At 38.2% G+C, this 21148-nt stretch overlaps 1 protein-coding gene and 1 pseudogene across 6 annotated transcripts in view; both read left to right on the top strand.

Moving 5' to 3' along the window:
* Positions 1–480: 480 nt before the first annotated feature.
* LOC101624761 lies at positions 481–3747 on the top strand (annotated as a pseudogene).
* A 16681-nt stretch (positions 3748–20428) lies between these two features.
* The window catches only part of TNIK (TRAF2 and NCK interacting kinase), a 403269-nt gene continuing 402549 nt past the window's right edge, over positions 20429–21148 (top strand). For all 6 annotated transcript variants that reach the window (XM_012732327.1, XM_012732316.1, XM_004674961.2 and 3 more), the window contains exon 1: positions 20429–20843. In XM_012732327.1, coding sequence (XP_012587781.1) covers positions 20787–20843 — 57 coding nt within the window. In that variant the 5' untranslated portion in view covers positions 20429–20786. The remainder of the gene's footprint in view (positions 20844–21148) is intronic.

Raw genomic sequence — 21148 nt, 5'->3', positions numbered from 1 at the left:
TAAAATCAGGGTGTTAAAGATATGGCTACACCTTGTGTTCAGTTGTACCTTATTTACAGCAGCCAAGACAGAGCAACCCAAGTGTCCTTTGGTTGATAGAGGAATAGATAAAGAAAATACGGAATAGTATTTAACCATAAAAAATGAATCTTACCATTTGCAACATAAATGGTCCTTGAGGGTATAATGCTAAGTGAATATGTTACAAATAGATAAATTCCATATGATCCCACCACAAAAATGATAACTCATAGGTCTAGAGAGAACAGAATGTAAGTAGATGAACCACCACCAGTAGCGGTGGTAGATGATATGGGTGAAGGAAATGAAAATGTACAAACTTCTAGTTGTAAAATATATGTCAGGAGGATGTGATGTGCAACAGGGGGACTATAGTTAATAACACTCTTTGGTATTTTATTACAATTTGCTAAGAGTAAATCTTGAAAGATCACATCAGGAGAAAAAAAAAATGTAACCATGCAGAGTAATGGATATTAACTAGACTTTTGTGGTCATCATTTCACAGTATATACACATATTGAGTATATAATGCTATATATCAATTATATCTAGATAAATATAGAGTCTGTTTAAAGCAGTTTTTTTTACTGCACTGTGTCCCAGGCCAGCCGTCTTACATGATCTCACTTAGTCTACATTGTAGCATTGGAGTTAAGGATTTTATTTCCTAAATAACAAAGTAATACTTAGAGATTTAACTAATTCTCCTAATGTCTTGCAGCTAGAAAGTGGCAGTATCACCCATCCAAACCCAATTCTCTTTAAATCCATAGAGGGTTCTAATAAACGGGGTAGGGGAGAGAAATGAAGAAAATAGGAATCTTGAGGGGGACCAGAGTTAAGCTGTGGACATTCCCTTCAGATGACCTCTTCCAGGAGAATGACTTTTCATACCTCTAACCCTCATCAGAGTGTTTAAAGTATACAATTACAGGACATTCCATTTTCATAGAATCTTCTGTGAATGGTAGCCAACCAGCCCCAAGCCTCCATGAGATCAGTGTTGGAGGCAGGAAAGCCCTTTTTATAAGAGATGGCCAGGTAAGTATGTGTGTGGGACTGGGGCCGGTGGTGCTGGAAGGCAAGACAATATTGAGAATGGTTGCTGTGGAATATGATAAGGAGTGAATTAGAGATAAATGAAAGGGCAGACAGCAGCTCCCAGCTTAGGTAAAGCTGAGAGGAGAATAGGGCTCAGCTCTGTCACCAGGAAAGGAAAGGGTAAAAGCCTTTCCTTGGGGAATAATGTGCCATTTAAATCTGGGGGAGGAGAAGCAGGGAAGAAGCTAGGAGTTCTGTGAGGTGGGAGACTGAAGGGGGAGAAAAGTGGAAACAAGTCACAGAAACACCTTGTCTACTTTGCAGTTTTACCAGACCACTTCTGGGTTGTTTTTGCTGTGGTGAGGTGGAAAACAAAATAGGCTGGTGATTGGTCTTTTACCTCAAAATTACTCAGGAAGCTTTGATGATTCAGTAATGAAAATGATATTGTTTTTGAAGTGTGAAGCATACAAGGGAAATTTTCTTTTTGTAGTTGTTTTTTCACAGTTTGAGTTTTCAAGAACAGTATTTGGAAATGGGAACATTTTTCCACCTATGAAGGAGATATCTCAATTATGGAAGATACTATTTTTACCCACATGTCAGTTCAGCAATAACACGGTAGATTTCCCCTTTGATTTTGTATGCCTAGGGTCTGAATGTCTCAGCAGATTTCTAGATGTCATTTTCCTGTAACATCCATTTCAGATGTACAATCTGACATGGTTTCACCAAGTCACAATGTGAATGACCGAGAGCCTCTTAAAATTCCAGACATTAAGGCTTAATCTCTAACAAATTATTTTGTGACTTGTAAAATTATGAAGGATCTCTGCCAATTGGGCATTTGGGAGGCTGTGTATTATTATCAAGGACTCATTTCTTTAACTCACAAACCTCTGATTATGGCAGCAAAACAGAAAGCATTCTATGTATAGGGCTCAAAGAGACAAGAAATGGCTTTGGTAAAAATACACTTTGGGGCCCTCCCTGGTGGCGCAGCGGGTTAAAGCACAGCACTGAGAATCTGGGGCCGCTTCCGCATGGGTTCGATTCCTGCCTGCCCCGGAGGTGGCCACATGGCGTGGCAGACCTCTCCTGGCCCGCCCGCTGCTCCCCTCAGCAGTGTACTTCAACAGTCTGCCTGTTCTGCTCCCCTCTCTGTCTCTGGTGGAGCTTCTCACCGCCCCTGAGCCTCTGGCCTGTACCCCAGTTCTGTGTGCACAAGTAAATAAATCTTTAAAAAAAAAATACACTTTGGCTTCACAAAGTTCTGATCAGGAAAATTAAGACATCAGAAGAGAGAAACTGTGGGGAGTTTGACTATTTGACCTCTTTTTTTTTAATGCATACAAGAACTGGGATATGGGCTAGATGTGGGGGGATGAGGGGTGAGAAGATTTATGAGACAGAGTGGGGGGCAGAACAGGCAGATTGAGGAAGTACACTGCTGAGTGGAGCAGTGTGAGATCTGCTGCACCATATGGGTCACCTCCCTGACCAGTGATCGTATTCATGCTGCAGTGGCTGCAGATAGCTTCATAGTGATGTGCTTTAACCACTGCACCACCAGGGAGACCCATGGTCCCTGGTCTTCTTGAGTTGAATTTTTTTTTATGTTCTTCAGGACTGGGCTGAATCTCTTCAGCATCCAAAGACAGTGCCAGTCCTGAGGAGCACCTGAGGGACTTGAACACCTACTTTAGTCACCAACATTACAGTGGCATGTGAAGAGACGGATCTAGTTATCTCTTTAGCCAGCTTACGGGTGATGATCCTTCTTCAATAGTCTGCGGTGCTGAAATTTTAATGTTGAGATAAATGTTAATTGGGAAATATATTTTTTGGGAGGAATATTCTCCAGTTATATCAGCATTTGACAGCAAATAAGTTATAAAAGATATATTAGTAAAACCTGATCTTCAGGCAAGTTCTCAGCCTTTAAATATTTCAGCTTCTTATGTGGCAGTAGTTGAACTGAAGCTTGATTATTGATGATGTCATATACCACAAAGTAAAAGAGATCAGAAAACACATGTTGTTGTGTGTGGTAAGCTATACAACTCAGGATGAGGACACAATAGATTTTAGAAAATCCTTCAGGTTTGAAGTCCTCAAACCAATGGATGTGAAAACAAAATTTTACAATGCAGAGAGTGGCCTCAGTTTGTGACTAAAGTATTTCTAGTAGCGCAGATTAGAATGTTATAACCTTGCCCATGTTTAGGAAAAAGTTCCTTTGGAACAACTATCTGTAGCATACAATATAGCACAATTAAATTCATCCAATCAAGACAGAGAATGTCTAACAGCACTTGGGTCAAGAGCATAATTGTAGCCAGGGGACATAAACTAATTCTTAGACAGCTTAAAGCCTAAGGAGTTTGCCAGAAAATCAGATATCATTAAGGGAGTAACAGTAACTGGAAAGTAGGACATAATGTGACAAGCAAATCTTGGTCAAAGAGAAAAATCACAAACCAGCCAACTTCAAAGAATGGCTCCAGCTTATGGAGATGTTGTCTCTGGAGGCAAATCTAGAACTTTTCTCATTACCAGCCAAGTAACAAGCTGCAGTGAAAGAACTGTGGATCTGGTTTAGGAAGTAGCAATACCAGTTCCATCCACTGGAGTGGATTTTCAGGGAAACAAGTGGGAAATCTACATCTAGCTTCCTCTTAGTTTGTCCTTACCCTAGGGTCATGGGGGTCAAGGGCTGGCAAAGTACAAACGAATATAAGATTGAACAATTTGCATGGTATCTTTAGTCACTAAAGTGGAAAACAACATTTCCAATATTATGCTTTACCTTGACTTTCACAGAATATTCTGAGTCATTGTTGCCTTTGTAAAATGATCAATCTAACTACAAATATATGTGTGTATTATTTCAGTTTCTTTCTGATAAAAGTCAAATTATTTGTTTTGAAAAGAACCATCTATTCATTTTATCTTGTGAGTTATCTTTCTAGATCAGGGTTCAGTAAACTAAAGAGCCAGATACTAAATATTTTAGTATCGAAAATACTCCTTTCTATGATTGTAGAACAATAATAGACAGTGGCAAGCAGAACCCAATGGAACTTATGAATCAGGCAGCTGACTGAGCCTGTTCTATAGTTTCCTGACCTCATTCTAGAAGATAGTCATTTCTTAGGACTTTAAAGTTCTTGTAATTCTTTATTTGGAAATATTTTGTTAACCCTGTTCCCCTCCACCTCCCCTCACCCTCCGGGTCCCCAGTCTATAGAAAAATACTGGAATAGTCCTTGAGTAAGCTTTACTAACCTAGTATGAGTTTTTCTAGTTGTTTTCATAGTTATTTAATTGTGTTTATGTATATACATATCTAAGTTTCAGCTACTGGACTGCACATCAGAATTGGTATTATTTCGTTGATTACTCTGTTAACTTTTAACTAAGAAGACTGATAATTTTCTAATTCTAAGTCCAAAAGTCCTGATTTTTTTCCTATTTAAAAATAAGGCATTTATTTTTATAAGATGTATTTAAAGGATTCACAGCTTCTAAATATTTGATTTTGAACTTAATGTATTAATATTACAAAACTTCATCTCACACATAATCACAATTATTTATTTATACCATGACAAAAAAACTACGATTATAAATAATTTTTCAATACAAGTATAATAAAAAATTTCACAATTTGCCAGTTTTTATTTATTTGTAAATAAAAACTCTTATTTTGGTAAGGTATATATATATATATATATACTTGAATTTCAACCTATATATATATATATGGAATTATAAATGTATAAATTCTTACATGTAAGAGTGCATTATATCAAATACAAAAATTGTTTTTTAAATGCATGATTATTTCCTACCATGACAAACTGTTTGCTCCAAAATGATGGCTAGAGTCAAAATGAGATTTGTACCTTACGTGGGAATAATAACTGATGAAAAGTCTTTGCAAAATAAGGAACACTCTAAAAGTGAAAAAAAAAAAAGTATGATAAACTCAAAATCATGTCTGGATTTTAAATGAAAGGCAGATCAAATGTATTTACATTTGAGAAGTTGTATTCATGGTAATTTAAAATCCAATTATGGATTTAATAATGTGTGCATAATTAAACATTCAAAAATACATAGAAGCACCAGAGCTTTCAAATCTAAACTAATACCATATAAACACTAGCATGTTTTCTCAGGTGCATGAAACATATCACCAAGATTGAGAGTTCGATGCCGTAAAGATTTTAAAGAGAGCAACTTTCTATTTCTATGCCCTGTAGTAATGACACTAACATTCTCCATCTGAATAATTCCACAGCTGTTTCAAATGTGTCTTCTTATGTATTCCTCCCAATAAAGTTGATATTATCATACAAGCTTTTTGCTTACGTGTAAGCTGAAATATAGAGTGAAATGCCGTGACTTCCAAATATTTTTGCAGTCTAGCAAATTCTAATTCAGAAGTCATATATACTAAATTAGTGGGCCAACGGAGGCCCTTACTTCCATGCCAGTCATTCTAAGGCAGAGTGGCTGCAGGGACTGACCACACCCAGTTTCTCTTATGCACAGAATAATTTGAAAAAAGTGAGTTTTAAGCCAGACATATCTGATTGAAACCTGACTCGATCTATATAAGCTAAATATTACTTTGGATGTATTATTTGATCTTGCTAATTCTGTTTCCAATTTGTAAAATGGAGATGATACAACTTTAGAATTCCTTGAACTGTAACTTTCTAACCTTAATTTGCCCTGTATTTGCACCCTAAAGTGTAACTTGCAGAATCTAGATCTTCTGTCACCAAATCTATAGTCTTTTCTATGCTGTTGTGTCATGACAGATTCTTTTCTTAGCTGGGTCTGGGGGCTTAATGTTGTCTCCTAAAGAATCAAAGAAATGTGCATGTTCTTTTGATAGTGACTTCCTTGTATTGTTCAAGGCACTCAGTGACAGATTTTGCTGGAAAATGTAAAACTTGTTCTAAATTGGGGCTTCAGACTTTGTGGATGAACTTTAAGAGCTCCATGAACTCTCCTAAAATCATGGTAAAATCTCACACTGTGCAGATATCCATTTTTTTTTTTTTTTTGGAAGATGGTCCATTGTTTGTTATTAAAAGTTTCCATAGTAAGGACAACTGAAGAACCCATAAACCAAGGAATTCCATGCCTTTCACAAAAAAGTCAGAGTTCATCAGCTCTTCCAATCCATTCAACAGAGGCCAGTGATTCCCAAACATTAATGAGTTTAGGAATCCTTTGAGTATATTTGCTAAATACAAATATTTTTTAAAATGACTTTTTGTAAGGTACTGTCAAAAAAAAAACTATACAAATAATCTAACTATGAACATGTGAACATTTCATTTCTATAAAACAATGCTACCTTACAACCAAAAATATACTAGCAGGCCCTTTTGAAGAATCACTGTCTTTTACAGAAAATTAGGCTGGTAAGTTAGTCAATATAGAGCATTAATAAAAAGGAAAGACTACTGAAAGTTCACTGAACCCTTGGCTGTAACAGTTGGGTGTTTCAGTACCTGGTTTTCAAGAACAAGCTTTAATCTCATTGACATTTGTAAAAAAAAGTGTGAATGAAAGTATCCTTACAAAAAGTGAAGTTGAGCTACAGTATAGAAAATATTCTTTTTAACTTGATTTGGGATAAATTTTCATTATTTCCTCTTTCTTTTTAACTGATATATAATTAACATATATAGATCAGTATTTTTATTTCAGATATAATAGCATGATGATTAATACATTGCAAAATGACCAGCACAGTAAGTCTAGTTGACATCCATCACCATGTACATACAATTATTTTCTTGTAATGAGACTTTCAAGATTTATTCCTCTAACAAATTTCAAGCACACAAAACAATATAGTATTATTAATTACACTATACTCACAATGCTGCATATTATGTCCTCATGATATTTATTTTATAACTTTAACTCTTGGTGCCTATTTCACATAACCCAGTCCTGCTTCTGGCAACCACTAATCTGTTCTCTGTATTGATGAGTAGTTTTTGTTTGGTTTAGATTCTACATGTAAGTGAGATCACATGGTATTTGTCTACTTCTAGCTGATTTATATGACTTATAATAATACCCACAAAGTGTATTCATATTGTTGGAAATGGCAAGATTTAATTCCTTTTTATGGTTGGATACATTCTATTGCATATATTCACAGCCACATTTCCTAACCATTCCTCCATTAACAGACACGTAGGTTGCTTTTATATCTCCTATTACAAATAATGCTACAATAAATATGGGATTGTAGCTATTTCTTCAACACTGAGTTGTTTTTGTTGTTTTTTTTTTTTAAAAAGATTTGTTTATTTATTCATACAGAACTGGGGTACAAGCTAGAAAAGCAGAGGGTGAGAGGATTCACCAGAGACAGAGTGAGAAGCAGAACAGGCAGGTCAACGAAGTACACTGCTGAGTGGAGCAGCAGGCAGGTCAGGAGAGGTCTGCCACACCATGTGGTCACCTCCGGGGTAGATGGGGATCGAACTCATGCTGAAGTGGCTTTAGCTTCTTAGTGCTGTGCTTTAACCCACTGCGCCACCAGGGAGGGCCCCAACACTGAGTTTTTTTCCCTTCAATCAAATGCCCACATGTGGAATTGCTGGATCATATGCTCTATTTTGTAATATTTAAAGGCAAATCCATGCTGTTTCTATAGGGGCTGCACCAATTGATATTTCCACCATAAACCATCATTTTGCCTTTCCCTACATCCTCGCCAACTCTTGTTATTTCTTATCTTTTTGATTGTAGCCATTGTCACAAGGTTGTGGGATATCTCATTGTAGGTTTTTTGTTTCAATCGTTTTTTCTGTGATGATAATCTCAGTTCTACTTGTTTAATTTTGCTTGTTTCTGATAGTTTTGGTGTCATATCAAATAAAATCATGGCCAAGATCAATGTCAAAAATCATTGCCCAAACCATATCCTTATTCCCCCCCCCCAAGAGTTTTACTTCTTCTGATCTGATATTTAAACCTGCTCTCTTTTCCAAGTAATTTTTGTGAGATAGAAAAGATAGTGTTCCAGTTTCATTCTTTTGCATGTGATTATCCAGTATTCCCCAAATTACATTTTTTTATCTTTTTCCAGTACTTTTTTCTTATGTCATTTCTTAATTTTTTGGACAGTATTTGACTTCTCCCCTCAGTTGTAGTTCCTGTAGTTTTCCCACCACCATAGCACCCATAATCTACTACCTTAATCCATTGTGCTCTTCCTTCTCTTTTTGACCTCTCTCATTCCCTCCCTCCCTCCTTCTATATGCCTCTGTGCCATGCTTAGTTTGCAGATTTTCTTTTACCTTTGTTTGCCTACCTATACATTTACATACACGTGGAATGATCAATATTTATCTTTTTCTTTCTGACTTTTTTCATTTAGAATATTCCTTTCAGCTCCATCCATGTTGCCTCTAATGGCATGAGAATGGGTTTTGTTTCTGACTGGTATGGGCCCAAACTCATATGTCAAAATCTCACCCTCCGAAGTGATAGTATTTGGAGGTAGAGATATTTGGAAGGTGACTAAATCATGAGGGGCAGGGCTATCAGGATTAAAATTAGTGCCCAGAGAGCTAGTTTGCCCCCTACCTCTGCTACTTGAGGATACAACTTCTAGGAGGAAGTAGGCAAGTACCAGATACTAAGTTTGTCAGTACCTTGGTCCTGGACTTCTCTGTTCTACAACTGTGAAAAATAAATTTCTTCTCTTTATAAGCCACCCAACCTTGATATTTTGCTATGGAAACTGAAATGGACTAAGATACTTGCAGAGATATAATCTACTCCTGTGATTTCCTTGGTCTAAACAAATAAAGGCTTTAACCATCAAAGATGATATCTAGATGCCTAAATGATAAAGGCAGAGACTACCTTTATGTTCCTTGCATTCAACATATTTTTAATGAATATATTGATAAGTGAATGAATTATACTTTTGTGAGTGGATGAGAAATTGGGTTCAAAACTGATTTTTATTATCCTTTTTTGACATAATTTTACCCAAAAAATGTTAACACTTAAAATGAGCTAAAAAAAAAAAACTTGACCAACTTCCTGGTTTCAGTGTGACTAGTTCTGTCCATCTTCTATCTTTACCAGCTTTATCATACACAGATTTATTAATTGTAGTAACATGTTATTGCAGACATTATGCTAGACACTAGAAAAATAGTACCAAATAAGAAAATTCCTTGTGCTCAACAGATTCATGGTGGAAGAGAAAACCAACAATATAATATGTAATGTCTTAAACTCTCTGAGCATGATTACACATTTCCAGTGTAGACTTTACAGGTCTTGTATGAAATTGCATGACAAGCATTAAATCTCTAGAGAGGTTTGGCCTCTACCTTCTTTGACCAACTGATCAACACAATTCTCCATTTCTTGTTTTATTGCCTGGGTTCTCTAAAGAACCCACTCAAGGAAGCTTCTTGGCACTTCCTGCCACATTAAAGCCAGAATGAACCAGACATGGCAAACCCACTCATTTAGCTTGGAGATGTTGGGCAGCCCACACATTAAGGAAAATAAAACTAGTTGTGTACTTTACAGTTTCCTTAAGATAAAAAGCACAACACAAGTGGGTAGTTCATTAAATGTCTGGGGTGCATTATGGTATAGTAGAAGGAACAGTGGCTTGGTAATGTAGATCAAATACAAATATCAAATACAGCTTTGTGTTTCTGTTATTGTGGTGTTTATTTTTAGCACAAAGCCTTCAGTTCCCAAAGTATTTTTCTGTGCAAACTGTGTGACATTGAACGAATTACATAGTGTCTCTGGACCTTGGTTTCCTTATCAGAGAAATGAGAAGGTTGGTTGGATATGGTTATCTCTAAGTTTCCTTCCAGCTTTACAAAGCTGATAAAAAGTATATTTACTCTATGACTTCATGTAAGTCTAGCTGAGCCCCACTTTCTCCTCTCCCGGTTCTGGGCTAACAAGTGTGGCTATGCCATTCAAATATATGAACTTGGGGTCCTGCTTGAAGGCCCAACGGGTTAAGATTCAGCTCTATAAAGCTATCTGCAGCCACTGCAGCACGAGTTCAATCCCTGCCCAGGGAGGTAACCCACATGGTGTGGCAGACCTCTCCTGTCTTGCTCCTTACTCCCCTCAGCAGTATATTTCAGTAGATATACCAGTTCTGCTCCCCAGTATGTGGTAAACTCTCTTACCCACCCACTCACCCACCCACCCAACCACCCCCAGCATTTCTGGCCTACATCCTAGCTCTTGTCTTAAATGCATAAATAAATAAAATAAATCATTTTAAAAAGTATATATCATTAAAAAAGAAAAAAGCAAATATATGGGTATGGAATAAAAAGCTGAAAACTATTGTGTGTGTATGTGTGTGGTGGTGATATAGAGAAGCTTAGAATATAAAATCAAGTAGGACACAGTTTTGCAGAAAAATTATGTAGGGAGACTGAGACAGCCAACAGGAAACAATGCACCACAGGCATCTGACATACTCTAGACAGACGCTGGTGGTCAGGATTAATGTCATTATGTCATTTCTACTATAGTGTCTTTAGTCATTATAAAGACAGGTACAGAATGCTTACTGTTGCAAGACACTAGGTTAGATCCTTTAGGTATTGAGGAAAAAGCAAGCTGAACACTTCATTATTTGACTAGAATATAATTAAACTTAAAACTGTTTTAGGATTTAAACAAAAATTGCTATAAATATTGAAGGATCACAGCTGCATATTAAAATTTCTATACATATTTGTTGTCAGAAATTTGTCAAAAAAATGAAAACAGAAATTGCTGTTTTGAAAAAGCCTACCAAATTTGAAGTAAAAATAATTTTTCATATTTGGGGAAAATGTGACATTAGTAATTTAAATAAAGTGTTTTATTCTGTCTTTTGGCTTAAATGGTATTAGATATTAGCAAAATTGCTCCAAAACTGCTTACTATAAAAGAGAGATCATCACTAGGCATTATTATTCCAAGCGTTACAAGGTTAAAAAATTACCTATATCCATCTATCTTTATTAGTCCGTCTGTCTGTCCGTCCATCCATCCACCCATCTGAGGCAAACAAAATAACTCTATTTCAAATATTTTTGGTTTGGGATTTGACCTCAAAGATCATACTTTTCATATTGTATGAATTATAACATACTTATATCATACTTCTAAACACAGTGAGGTCCAGCTTGGACAAGAAGATAAGAGGGAAGACCAATTGGAAAAGAAAGAAGAAAACTACCCATGGAATGAAAGGGTTTGGAGGTATATTTACACAATGGGAAATGGGTATTTTCTTTTCTAAGGCAGAATTGTTTCATATATTTCTGGCTGACTCTCATGAAGTAAGTTTTAGCAGAGACAGACAAAAGTTATTTTAGTGAAAGTAGTCCCAGAATTTGAATCAATCATCAGATAAATCTATGATAGGAAGTTGACCTAAGAATGTCATATGGCCTAAGAATGTGATCTCTAGAATAGCTGCCTCTGGGAAGTTACCAAACTTTACCATGTGACCTGGTCAAGTGTTATTTTCCTATGGCTGAGTTGATAAGCATGTGTATGTTTAGTTTACTGAAGACAGTTTTGCTTTCCTTCGCTTTGAAACACTTTGAGCGCTTCTGTGTTTTAATAAGGGGGATTTAAATATTTATACTTATTCTGATATGTTTGTGCTCTTGCTTGTTACATTATTCTTTCGTTGCAAACAACAGTAAAATCCAATTCAGTTTACATAAGCAAAAAGCAAGGATAATGAGGACAGAAAATTAATAGTGAAGTTGGAAGGATGTGGTAGGATTTTACTTTCCAAAAATACTGTAACAATATCTTCCTCCCACATGTTCTTCAATGTGATTTAGCCACTCTTCCCAATATAATGTGGGATGTATGAATCTTCCTCTTAAATCTGGGTAGATTTGTGACAAGGCCACATGAAATCTTATCACTTTTAAGAATAGTTCATAAAAGGTGATACAGCTTCTGTCTGGTTGTCTTGAGATACTTGAAGAAGCCCCAACAGCTCATGGGAAAAACACTCTGGGTGGAGAACCAAAGCTCGCAGCCATCTGCCATGGCAGAGTGCTCAGTGGATGGCCCAGCACCAACTTGCTAGGTATAGAAGTGAACTATTTTAGAAGCAGGTCCTCTAGGCCTAGTTGATAACTCTGTGGAGCAAATTAGCCATTCCCACCAGACACTTCCCAGATTACAGATTTATGATATAAAGAAATTGTTTTATTCATTGTATTTTGAGATGCTTTGTTATACAGCAAAAAAGTAACCAGTACAGAGAAGCAAGCTTGGCACGGGACAGGAACTAAGGTAAATTCTGAGAAAAGGGGCTGGACCCAAGGAGATAACTTATGGGTAAGGTACTCTACAACTGGAATGAAAGGATACACACATTTTCAGCCTGTCTCCCATTCTTAAGTTCCAGGTTGCTCTGGAGGGAACTTGTACTGTTTCAGTTTTACACACACACTCACCCATAGCTACTGTTGGACAAAGCCCTGAGAAATAGGCCCAAAAACTGTAACCAAGGGGAAAATAGATAACTACTCAAAATGAAATGTGGGTATAGGAGGTATTTCTAGTTTTCTATTACTGATTACCACAAACATAATGACTTTTAACATTACAAATGTGCTATCTTATTGTTCTAGAGGTTACAACTCCAAATCGGGTCTTACAGAAATTAAATCAAGGTTTCTGCAGGTCTATATTTCCTTCTGGAGAGTAGAGGAGAATCTGTTTTCTTGCCTTTCTAGCTTCTAGAGACTACTTACGTTCCTTGGCTGATGACCCGTTCTATCACTTGGAAAACCAGTGATCCTGCGTTTCTTTGTGCCTTTCCAGCACATTACATCATTCTCTAACTCTGACTCCATTTCTGCATCCCCATTTTACTTTTTCAGTTTTCACTGGACCCACTCAGATGACCCAGGAGAATCTCCACATTACAGATTCCTGAACTTAATCACATCTGCAAAGTCCTTCTTTCCATGTAGGCCCCATATTCACAGGTTCTAGGGACAAGAATGTGGACATCTTCAGAGGATTAGTAGTGTACAGAAGCAGAATGAATGCTAGGTGAGCCCACACCCCCAGACATGCCTTTCCACTACACAGTCAGGTTTATATTTTTAGTTTTCTTCATTTGATTGAATTCAGTTTCATTATTTTTACTTAAGGTGTTTGTAACTTAAGTATTCATATTTGCTTTTACGGTGACACATATCATGCTGAATTATCTTTTTCTGTATGTGTTTAGAACTAGTACCTTAGTGCTGTGCTTTAACCTGCTGTGCTACCCGGGAGGGCCAGAAATAGTTTCTTTTTACAGAAAAAAATCTTTCTATAAGACAAAAAAACTTCACATGATTTTCTCTTTCTCCTTTTCTTTTACCTTCATAACAAGATTATTTTACTTGTAGACCATCATTCTTTCATGATTATTTTTATTTCATGAGTCGGCAATGATAAAGACAAAAGTTTTCATTTTTATTTTATGTAACAAGAATTTTCCACTGCAAATAGCAACATACCCGATTAATAGTGGTTTAAACCAGATGATAGAAATTTATTAGGTCTTGTAAAAGGAAGTTCAGTGATAGGTTGATGCTGGGTTAGTTAACTTAGTGGATCAAAGATGTGAATAAGGCTCAGCTTTTGTTTCTTTCTCAAGCTCATCCTGTCCTGGTAGGGAAAGAGCTGTTACAGTTGCAGATATGACATATGCACTGAACCCTACCTGAAGATGACATGGCTTATAACAATAGTAAAGTTTATTTTCTCTCCTACTTTCTATAGGTCAGGAATTTTCAGCTTTTGGGTTGGGTTGCTCTGTATCAATATTGCTCATGAAGCTGCACTTAGAACCAGTTATGAACACAGTCATTGGAAGGCTTGACTTCAGGGCAATTTATGAGTACAGAGGGCAGCTTGTATGAATATCCTCAGAACATGCTGACTAGCTCTTCCTAGAGCAGTGGTTCTCAGTGGTGTGCTTTTGGCTACCAGGAGACATAGGCAATGTCTGGAGATATTCTGGTTTTCGCAACTGGGAAAGTGTTTTGGTATTTAGTGGATAAAGACCAGGATGTTGTCTAATATCCAAATTACACAGGGCAGCCTTCCAGAGCATGAGCATTCAGGTCCAGCATATCAGTTGTGCTAAGGGTGAGAAATTGTGCCCTAAAGCAATGGAGCAAGGGAACAGGGTAAAAGCTCGAATGTCTTTCATCACCCAGTTTAAGAAGTCCCCAATATCTATGTTGAAGGAAACTATACAAAGTTGTAAACAGCAGGGGTTGGTTAGGCTCAAAGGGAGCCAATCTTAAGGATGGTTACTGCACACAGGAATTTCCTGCTTTTCCTTCTCTTTCCTTTCTTATCTCTTCTCCTTCCCCTCTGCAATTTTAAAAGAAAAAGCCCATTCATTCAATGCCCACCAAACCTCTCTTCATTTCACCTTACTCAGTGTTGCATGACTTTGTTACACTTGCTTTGCAAGCCAATCTTTAGGAGAGAGAATAGAGTTACCACCATGAGTTTAGAGTGGTAACAGTAACTATTCTTGGCTGGAGAGAGCCCATAATCTTTAAAAACATATATTCCCAAATCAAAATTCTGTCAGTGAGGAAGAATGAGAATGACTTTGAGGGGGTAACAGAACTTGTTATCTTTGCTTACCATTGTTTTTTAGGTCATGGATTTTATTTTAGAATTCAATTTGCTTTTTAGTGGAATATATGTTCAAATAATTGAAGCGATGATCATCCGTTTTAATTCTCATATGTCTGAAAATATTTGTCAATATTTGTGTTTGCTTAAATGTTAGTTTAGCTAAGTAAAAAATTCTAGGTTAAAAATAACCCCTGGCCGGCCCTCCCTGGTGGCCCAGCAGATTAAAGCACAGCACTGAGAAGCTAAAGCCGCTTCAGCATGAGTTCGATTCCGCCTGCCCCGGAGGTGACCACATGGCGTGGCAGACCTCTCCTGACCCGCCTGCTGCTCCCCTCAACAGTGTACTTTGTAGATCTGCCTGTTCTGCTCCCCATTCTGTCTCTGGTGAAGCCTCTCGCCGCCCCTGAGCGTCTGGCCTGTACCCCAGTTCTGTATGCACAAATACATAAATCTTTAAAAAAAAAAAAACCCTGGCCCTCGCTGGTGGCGCACCAAGTTTGGAAGCAGCACTGTAAGCTGGCAGAAACAGCTTCTGTGCTAGTTCAATCCCTGGACCCTAAGGTGACCACATGGTGTGGCAGACCTCTCCTGACCCAACCGCTGCTTCCCTCAGCAGTGTACTTGTCAATCTGCCTGTTCTGCTCTACATTTTGCCTCTGGTGAATACTCTCATGGCCCCTGCAGCTCTGGCTTGTATCCCAGTTCTGTATGAGTAAATTAATAAATCTTTTAAAAACAATAAATAAAAATAAAAATAACCCCTTAAAGTATTTTGTCCCACTGTGCATTAGTTCATTTTTCCTGATGAAAAGTAGATGGTCTAGTTGAAGATTCTTTTTGATACCTGATGTTCTGAAATTCCAACTTTTGTTCAAGTGTGGGCTTTTTTTATTTCCTAAAAGGGGGAGTTTTTTAAATGAAAATAATTGACATTTTCAAGTATTTGAGTATTTCCTTCCATTTATTCTCCTGATTTTATACTAAATGAATTTGGAACGTTGGATTTACCCTCCATTTTACTTAAAATTTCATCCATTCCTGTAACATTTCTCCTGCAATTTGGGGTAAAAAAACCCGAAAACAATCTTCCAGCTGATTAATGAATAATTAATAATTAGTTCAGCCTGAGTCAGTGTAACATAGTAACTAGGCCCTGAATTCAAGTTCTGGTTCAATCATGTTTTTCTGTTGCCTTGAGCAAGTTAATTAGTCTTTCTGTTACTCATTTTACTCATCTATAAAATTCATATGCTAATAACATTGCTTACTTTATAATATAAACATTAAATATGTCAATACATAAATAGAGGCATATCAGTAACATATTATTACTTGTTATTCAATCTATTAATTTTTTAATTTCAATATATTCTTAATTAATTACCTAACGGGTTTACTTTCATAATAACCTGGTTGCCTTATGAATATAAAAATCTTGTCTTATGCTTCTTAGGATAAAAAATATGTTTTATAAAATTTGGCTTTATTAACCATAACTTAGTGTTCAATCCAAAGACTACTGATTGAAGTTGGTGCTCTTAATAATAGATTTCTAGAATGGATTGATGATTGTGGGCTGTCTGCTCACCTTAGTGTTTGGATAGCTCTTTGCCTCTCTGTGGTGCTGACTCTGAGTGTTTGCTTTTTTGATTGTGGTAGGAAGGAAAGCAGGAGAGGACATGGTATAAACAGGGGTATGAGTAGTTTACTTTCTGTGTGTGTGTGTGTGTGTGTATGTGGTCCATTTCTCCTGGCAATGCTTGGGGTGATACCTTGTTTCCTTGTCCCAAGGACCAATATACCCATGCACAATGTGTGCCACAACTGATTCTCATAATCTTAATTTATTTGCCTCATATCATTTATTATGATATAAAATAATCTTAATTATTGCTCATTTATTTACAGATATATTATTTGGCTCTCTGCAGGGCCTAGTATGATATGTTTCAAGAGTGAATGAATGATCTGTACATTTGCTGAATGAATAAACAAAATGAATTAATGCCATTCTTTAGTTACTATGCAGTGTCTGTTCCTTTCAGCCATTGTCTCTGAACATGAAGCTGCTTCAGTTCTCACTTGGTTCCATCCATATTTTGGTTGGTGGCTCTACTGGCAGTATAATCCTGACTGCCTTCTATGATCTAGGAAGTCTTCCTCCACAATGTTACCAATTTCCTTGTAGAACTTTAAAGCATTACAACATATATTTTATGTTGTGTCTCTAGACTTATGGTGACAGAAGATATGTATATATTATATTCTTAGAAGTTCCACAGGTCATCTTACCAATCTCCACACTGTGACTTTAGTTGGTGCATCAATTTGACACTAAATAACACTGAATTTAATAAAGAGAACATAACCTTCTTTGAGTTTTTTCTCACTTTTTCCATAAATATTTTAAATATATATTTCAAATATAGAGAAAAATATAGCAAGCTATATAACATATATCTATTGGAAAGCATCCATATTTAACACTACCAGACATTTAACAGTCTATGTTTGATATGTTTTTATTTAAAAGAAAATAGATTAATATCATTGTTTGGAGGATCCTTTATACCTTCCCATTCCTTTTCTCCTTGTGTCTCCTGAAATTGAACTGTATCCTTCCTGCCTCTGTCCATGCTTTTTATAGTTTACTAAATATTTACACAGACATAAACAACACATCATATTGTTTTGCTGACTTTCAAACCACACACAAATGATGTAAGTCACCTCAGTCCTCCTAATTGTACCAAGAGAAAAATCTCACTTGGTCAAATTTTGAAAGCTTTTCTAGTGCTTTTTTTTTTTAATTTTTTTTTTTTTAAAGATTTTTTAAATTTTATTTGTGCATACAGAACTGGGATACAGGCCAGAGGTGTGGAGGGTGAGAGAATTCACCAGAGACAGAGTGGAGTGCAGAACAGGCAGATCAACGAAATACACTGCTGAGGGGAGCAGCGGGCGGGTCAGGAGAGGTCTGCCACGCCATGTGGTCACCTCCGGGGCAGGCGGGAATCGAACTCATGAGAAAGCGGCTTTAGCTTCTCAGTGCTGTGCTTTAAGCCGCTGCGCCACCAGGGAGGGCCATAAATCTTTTCTAGTGCTTTTTAACCCCTCTTTCATTAAGCTAAGAGAAGGGCTTAAGTTTGGGTAGGCAATGGAAGCTTGCTAGAATTTAGTAGCTGTGCTTTATTTTCCACTGTATGTATTTTAATGGTTTCTATTTTTAGCAAGTGTAGCTAGCTTTCTATTTCCATAGTTGATGTTTGAGTTATGTTATCTTAAAGGTAAGAAAAAAACTGTTGGTTAAAAATAATATAAATAATCACCATAAACAGCAAAAAAAAAGCAATTTTTACTTTAATGGAAATTTGATGCAATTTGATACATGTTTGACTTAAAAAAAAATTCCTTAATAGGAATTTGTGAAGCTCCACCTGATGTAACCTTTGCTTTTCTCCTTAGTTCAGTTGCCATTAGTTCACCTCCAGCAACAAACTATTTGGAGAGTCCCTCTTCCCTTACCAGCTGGAGGCTATATAAATCCTTTTATGGTATTTCCTGCATTCAAACCCCTGCTTCCTCCATCTCTCTCCTCATCCTCTCAGGCTCCTAGGAAGGACTTTCCCACTTGGTAGCCATCTCTATATTGAATATACAGTTTACTAATATAATTCTAAATGCAAGGTTAGAATTTAGTGCCTGTATCACAGCATCCTCCTGACCTTAGTGCTTCCTAAATTCCAAAGATTAATCTATGTGTGAAGTTTCTAATAAAATTTGGGGTATAAGATGAATATTTTCCATGAAAAAATGTTTATCTCTTTTTCCATACATTTGGGGTTTTAGTTATTTTTACTTTATTTTTTATTTTTACACCATAACTTCTTTTTACACCATTCTTCATTTTGTGCATTTTTCCAACTCAGTTGTAATCCCCATGGGCCTCTCATCACCAATTCATCAATGTCATTTGGGGTTTTAAAAATAATTCTGTTTATAGACCTCAATATCTAATGTTGAATTATTTTCTTTTAACACTGAGTTAATTAGGATTAGCTTAATTGTGACTAAAAGGTATATGAAGGAAAAAATAAGAAAAGCCATGGGAAATGGTAGTTATTTTTACGTCATTTTCAAAGATTACTTGGCAAACTGCATGATACTTCATGGTGTTGGTTGTTTTTATTTGAAAAAGGTCAAATTGAGCGTTTCAGGTATAACACTTTAAACTTTGGCGTCTGAGTAGCAAAAACTAAACAACTGTTGTGGTTATTGAGATGCTGGAACAATTTTCTAGTTTCATGACACACAATGTATATAAGTACAGTACTAACAATAAAGTCGTCTAGCATCCGCGTTCAGATGATTAACTGCATTGCTTTCATTCATTCATTCAAAAGTCTTATTCTGAAGCTGATCGTCATGATTAAAAAAAAAACCATAGTGTACTTGATCAAAAGTAAATGATCTTAACAAAGGTGCAGATAACGCTTTCAAACCTACTGCTATATTTGGCAAAAACGTTTCGATTTTAGTGTTTCTTCTTAGGTATTCTGCCTGGCCAAGGCCTGAGGAGGGCTGTTTGGTGGGGGAAGGGAGGTGTTGGGGAAGTGACTTCATATTCTTGATAACAGAATAACATGTTTACCACTGCAAACCTTCAAGCTGTAAACGAGAAAGCGGGTTGAGAACACGCCATATAAGACGTATGCTTTCTCTTATCCGCCAGTCAAACTTTCTCCATCAATCTGGATAGGTCAGCCGCGGAAACGTTCATTGAAAGGGAAGTGCAGAGTCCCAAGTTGGCGTGAGCTGTCTTTCCCAGAGTTGTCTTTGAATTTACCTGAAGCTTTCAAGCTATTGCTCCCAGAGAACAAGCTTGTCGTTTCAATTCGGTCGTTTCCGTGGGGAACTGCGGCAAGGGCAGGTCCTGGGTGTGGCGAAGCCGAGAGGGAGCGCCGGTCTCCCAGCTTTCCCGCTCCAGGCTCACCTTCCCAGTCTCTGGCGACCAGTGACCCGCGTCAGAGAAACCACGATTCGGGATCCCGAACGCAAGCCGGTGGCCGCGTTCCGCCGCCAAGGGCTGAAGCTACATGTTCGGCGCACAGTGCAAGTGCGCTTCTCCTCCATTCGTTCCGCGGGTGGAGGCGGATCCCCCTTCTCAGCACACAAGTCCTTATATGCACCGGCTGCAATTACTCCAGCCACACAAATAATTACTGGGGGAGGAAGGCGTTGCTCTACATTTTCCTCTGATGTTTTTCAGCGCTAGAGCGTTTGAATTCTATCAAGAAACCCCCAAATCCGATGAAGGGCCATTTTACTGCAGCATATGAATTAGGCACAAAAATAAAGCTTCCTTGTCCCTACGGTAAGCACGGCAGGGTTCAGGAATAGCTTTTCAGATCCAGTTCTATTAGAACCCCCAAAGCCTGGGCGGAAAGGGTGAGCGCCCCTCCCCCATCCACGTTGGTGCAGAGGGGCCGGGTCAGGAAGCGCGGCCTCTCGCCAGTCGGAGACCACGCCTCCTCTGCCTCGCTCGCCCCCCCTCTTTTACTCCTCCCAGGAAGCGGTGATAGACAGCTCTGTACGGTTCTCCACCCCCACTGCCCCCCCCCCCCGCTACCAGCTGAGTGGAGGAGTTGATGTGTCTCATTATAACAGCCAATGCAGCCGCCATCCACGCACAAGCAAAGAAGCATGTCCCATTTAAATACACCCACGCAGCTCCAGCGCCCTTAGCCGATCAGGGCGCGCAGCCCACTCGCACCGCGGCTCAGGGCTTGGAGATCCGTGCAGGTTGGGCTCCTGGACCCCGCGGACCGAAGCGCAGAGGATCGGGATCCGGTGCTGTGGAGTCGGGGTGGGCGGGGGCGGTTGGGCCTGGGGCCTCTGGCCCGATACCCGCATGAGGACGCGAGTGAAATAGACCAAGGTGGAATTTCCAAGGAAGAAGCTTCGGGCTGGTTTTGTTCCATTACTCCGGCGAAGAAGTAGACATGGCGAGCGACTCCCCAGCTCGCAGCTTGGATGAAATCGATCTCTCAGCTCTGAGGGTGAGCACAACACGCTTTCTGATTTCTTTCCAGTGGTTTGGGTCAGGGTAAAAGGGCTCGGTGCGTGGATTGGGGTCGGGGCAGCGGCTAGAGAATGTGATGTGGAGGGAACCTGTATTCTCATTTTGATTTGGGGCTTGCTGAGGTGCTGTTGGCCAAGCCCCGCGGCGGGGACTGTGCGGTACTTGTCCTCCTTTGGCTGTGGCCGAAGCTTCCCCGAAAGAGCACGGAGCTTATGCCAGTTGCATCTTACCCATTGTGAGAGCATTAAAATGAAAGGGTGTGTGTGTGTGTGTGTGTGTGTG

Source organism: Condylura cristata, unplaced genomic scaffold (assembly GCF_000260355.1).
Source record: "Condylura cristata isolate star-nosed mole 26May11 unplaced genomic scaffold, ConCri1.0 scaffold00003, whole genome shotgun sequence".
Taxonomy (NCBI): domain Eukaryota; kingdom Metazoa; phylum Chordata; class Mammalia; order Eulipotyphla; family Talpidae; genus Condylura; species Condylura cristata.
This window is presented reverse-complemented; position numbering and strand designations above follow the sequence as displayed.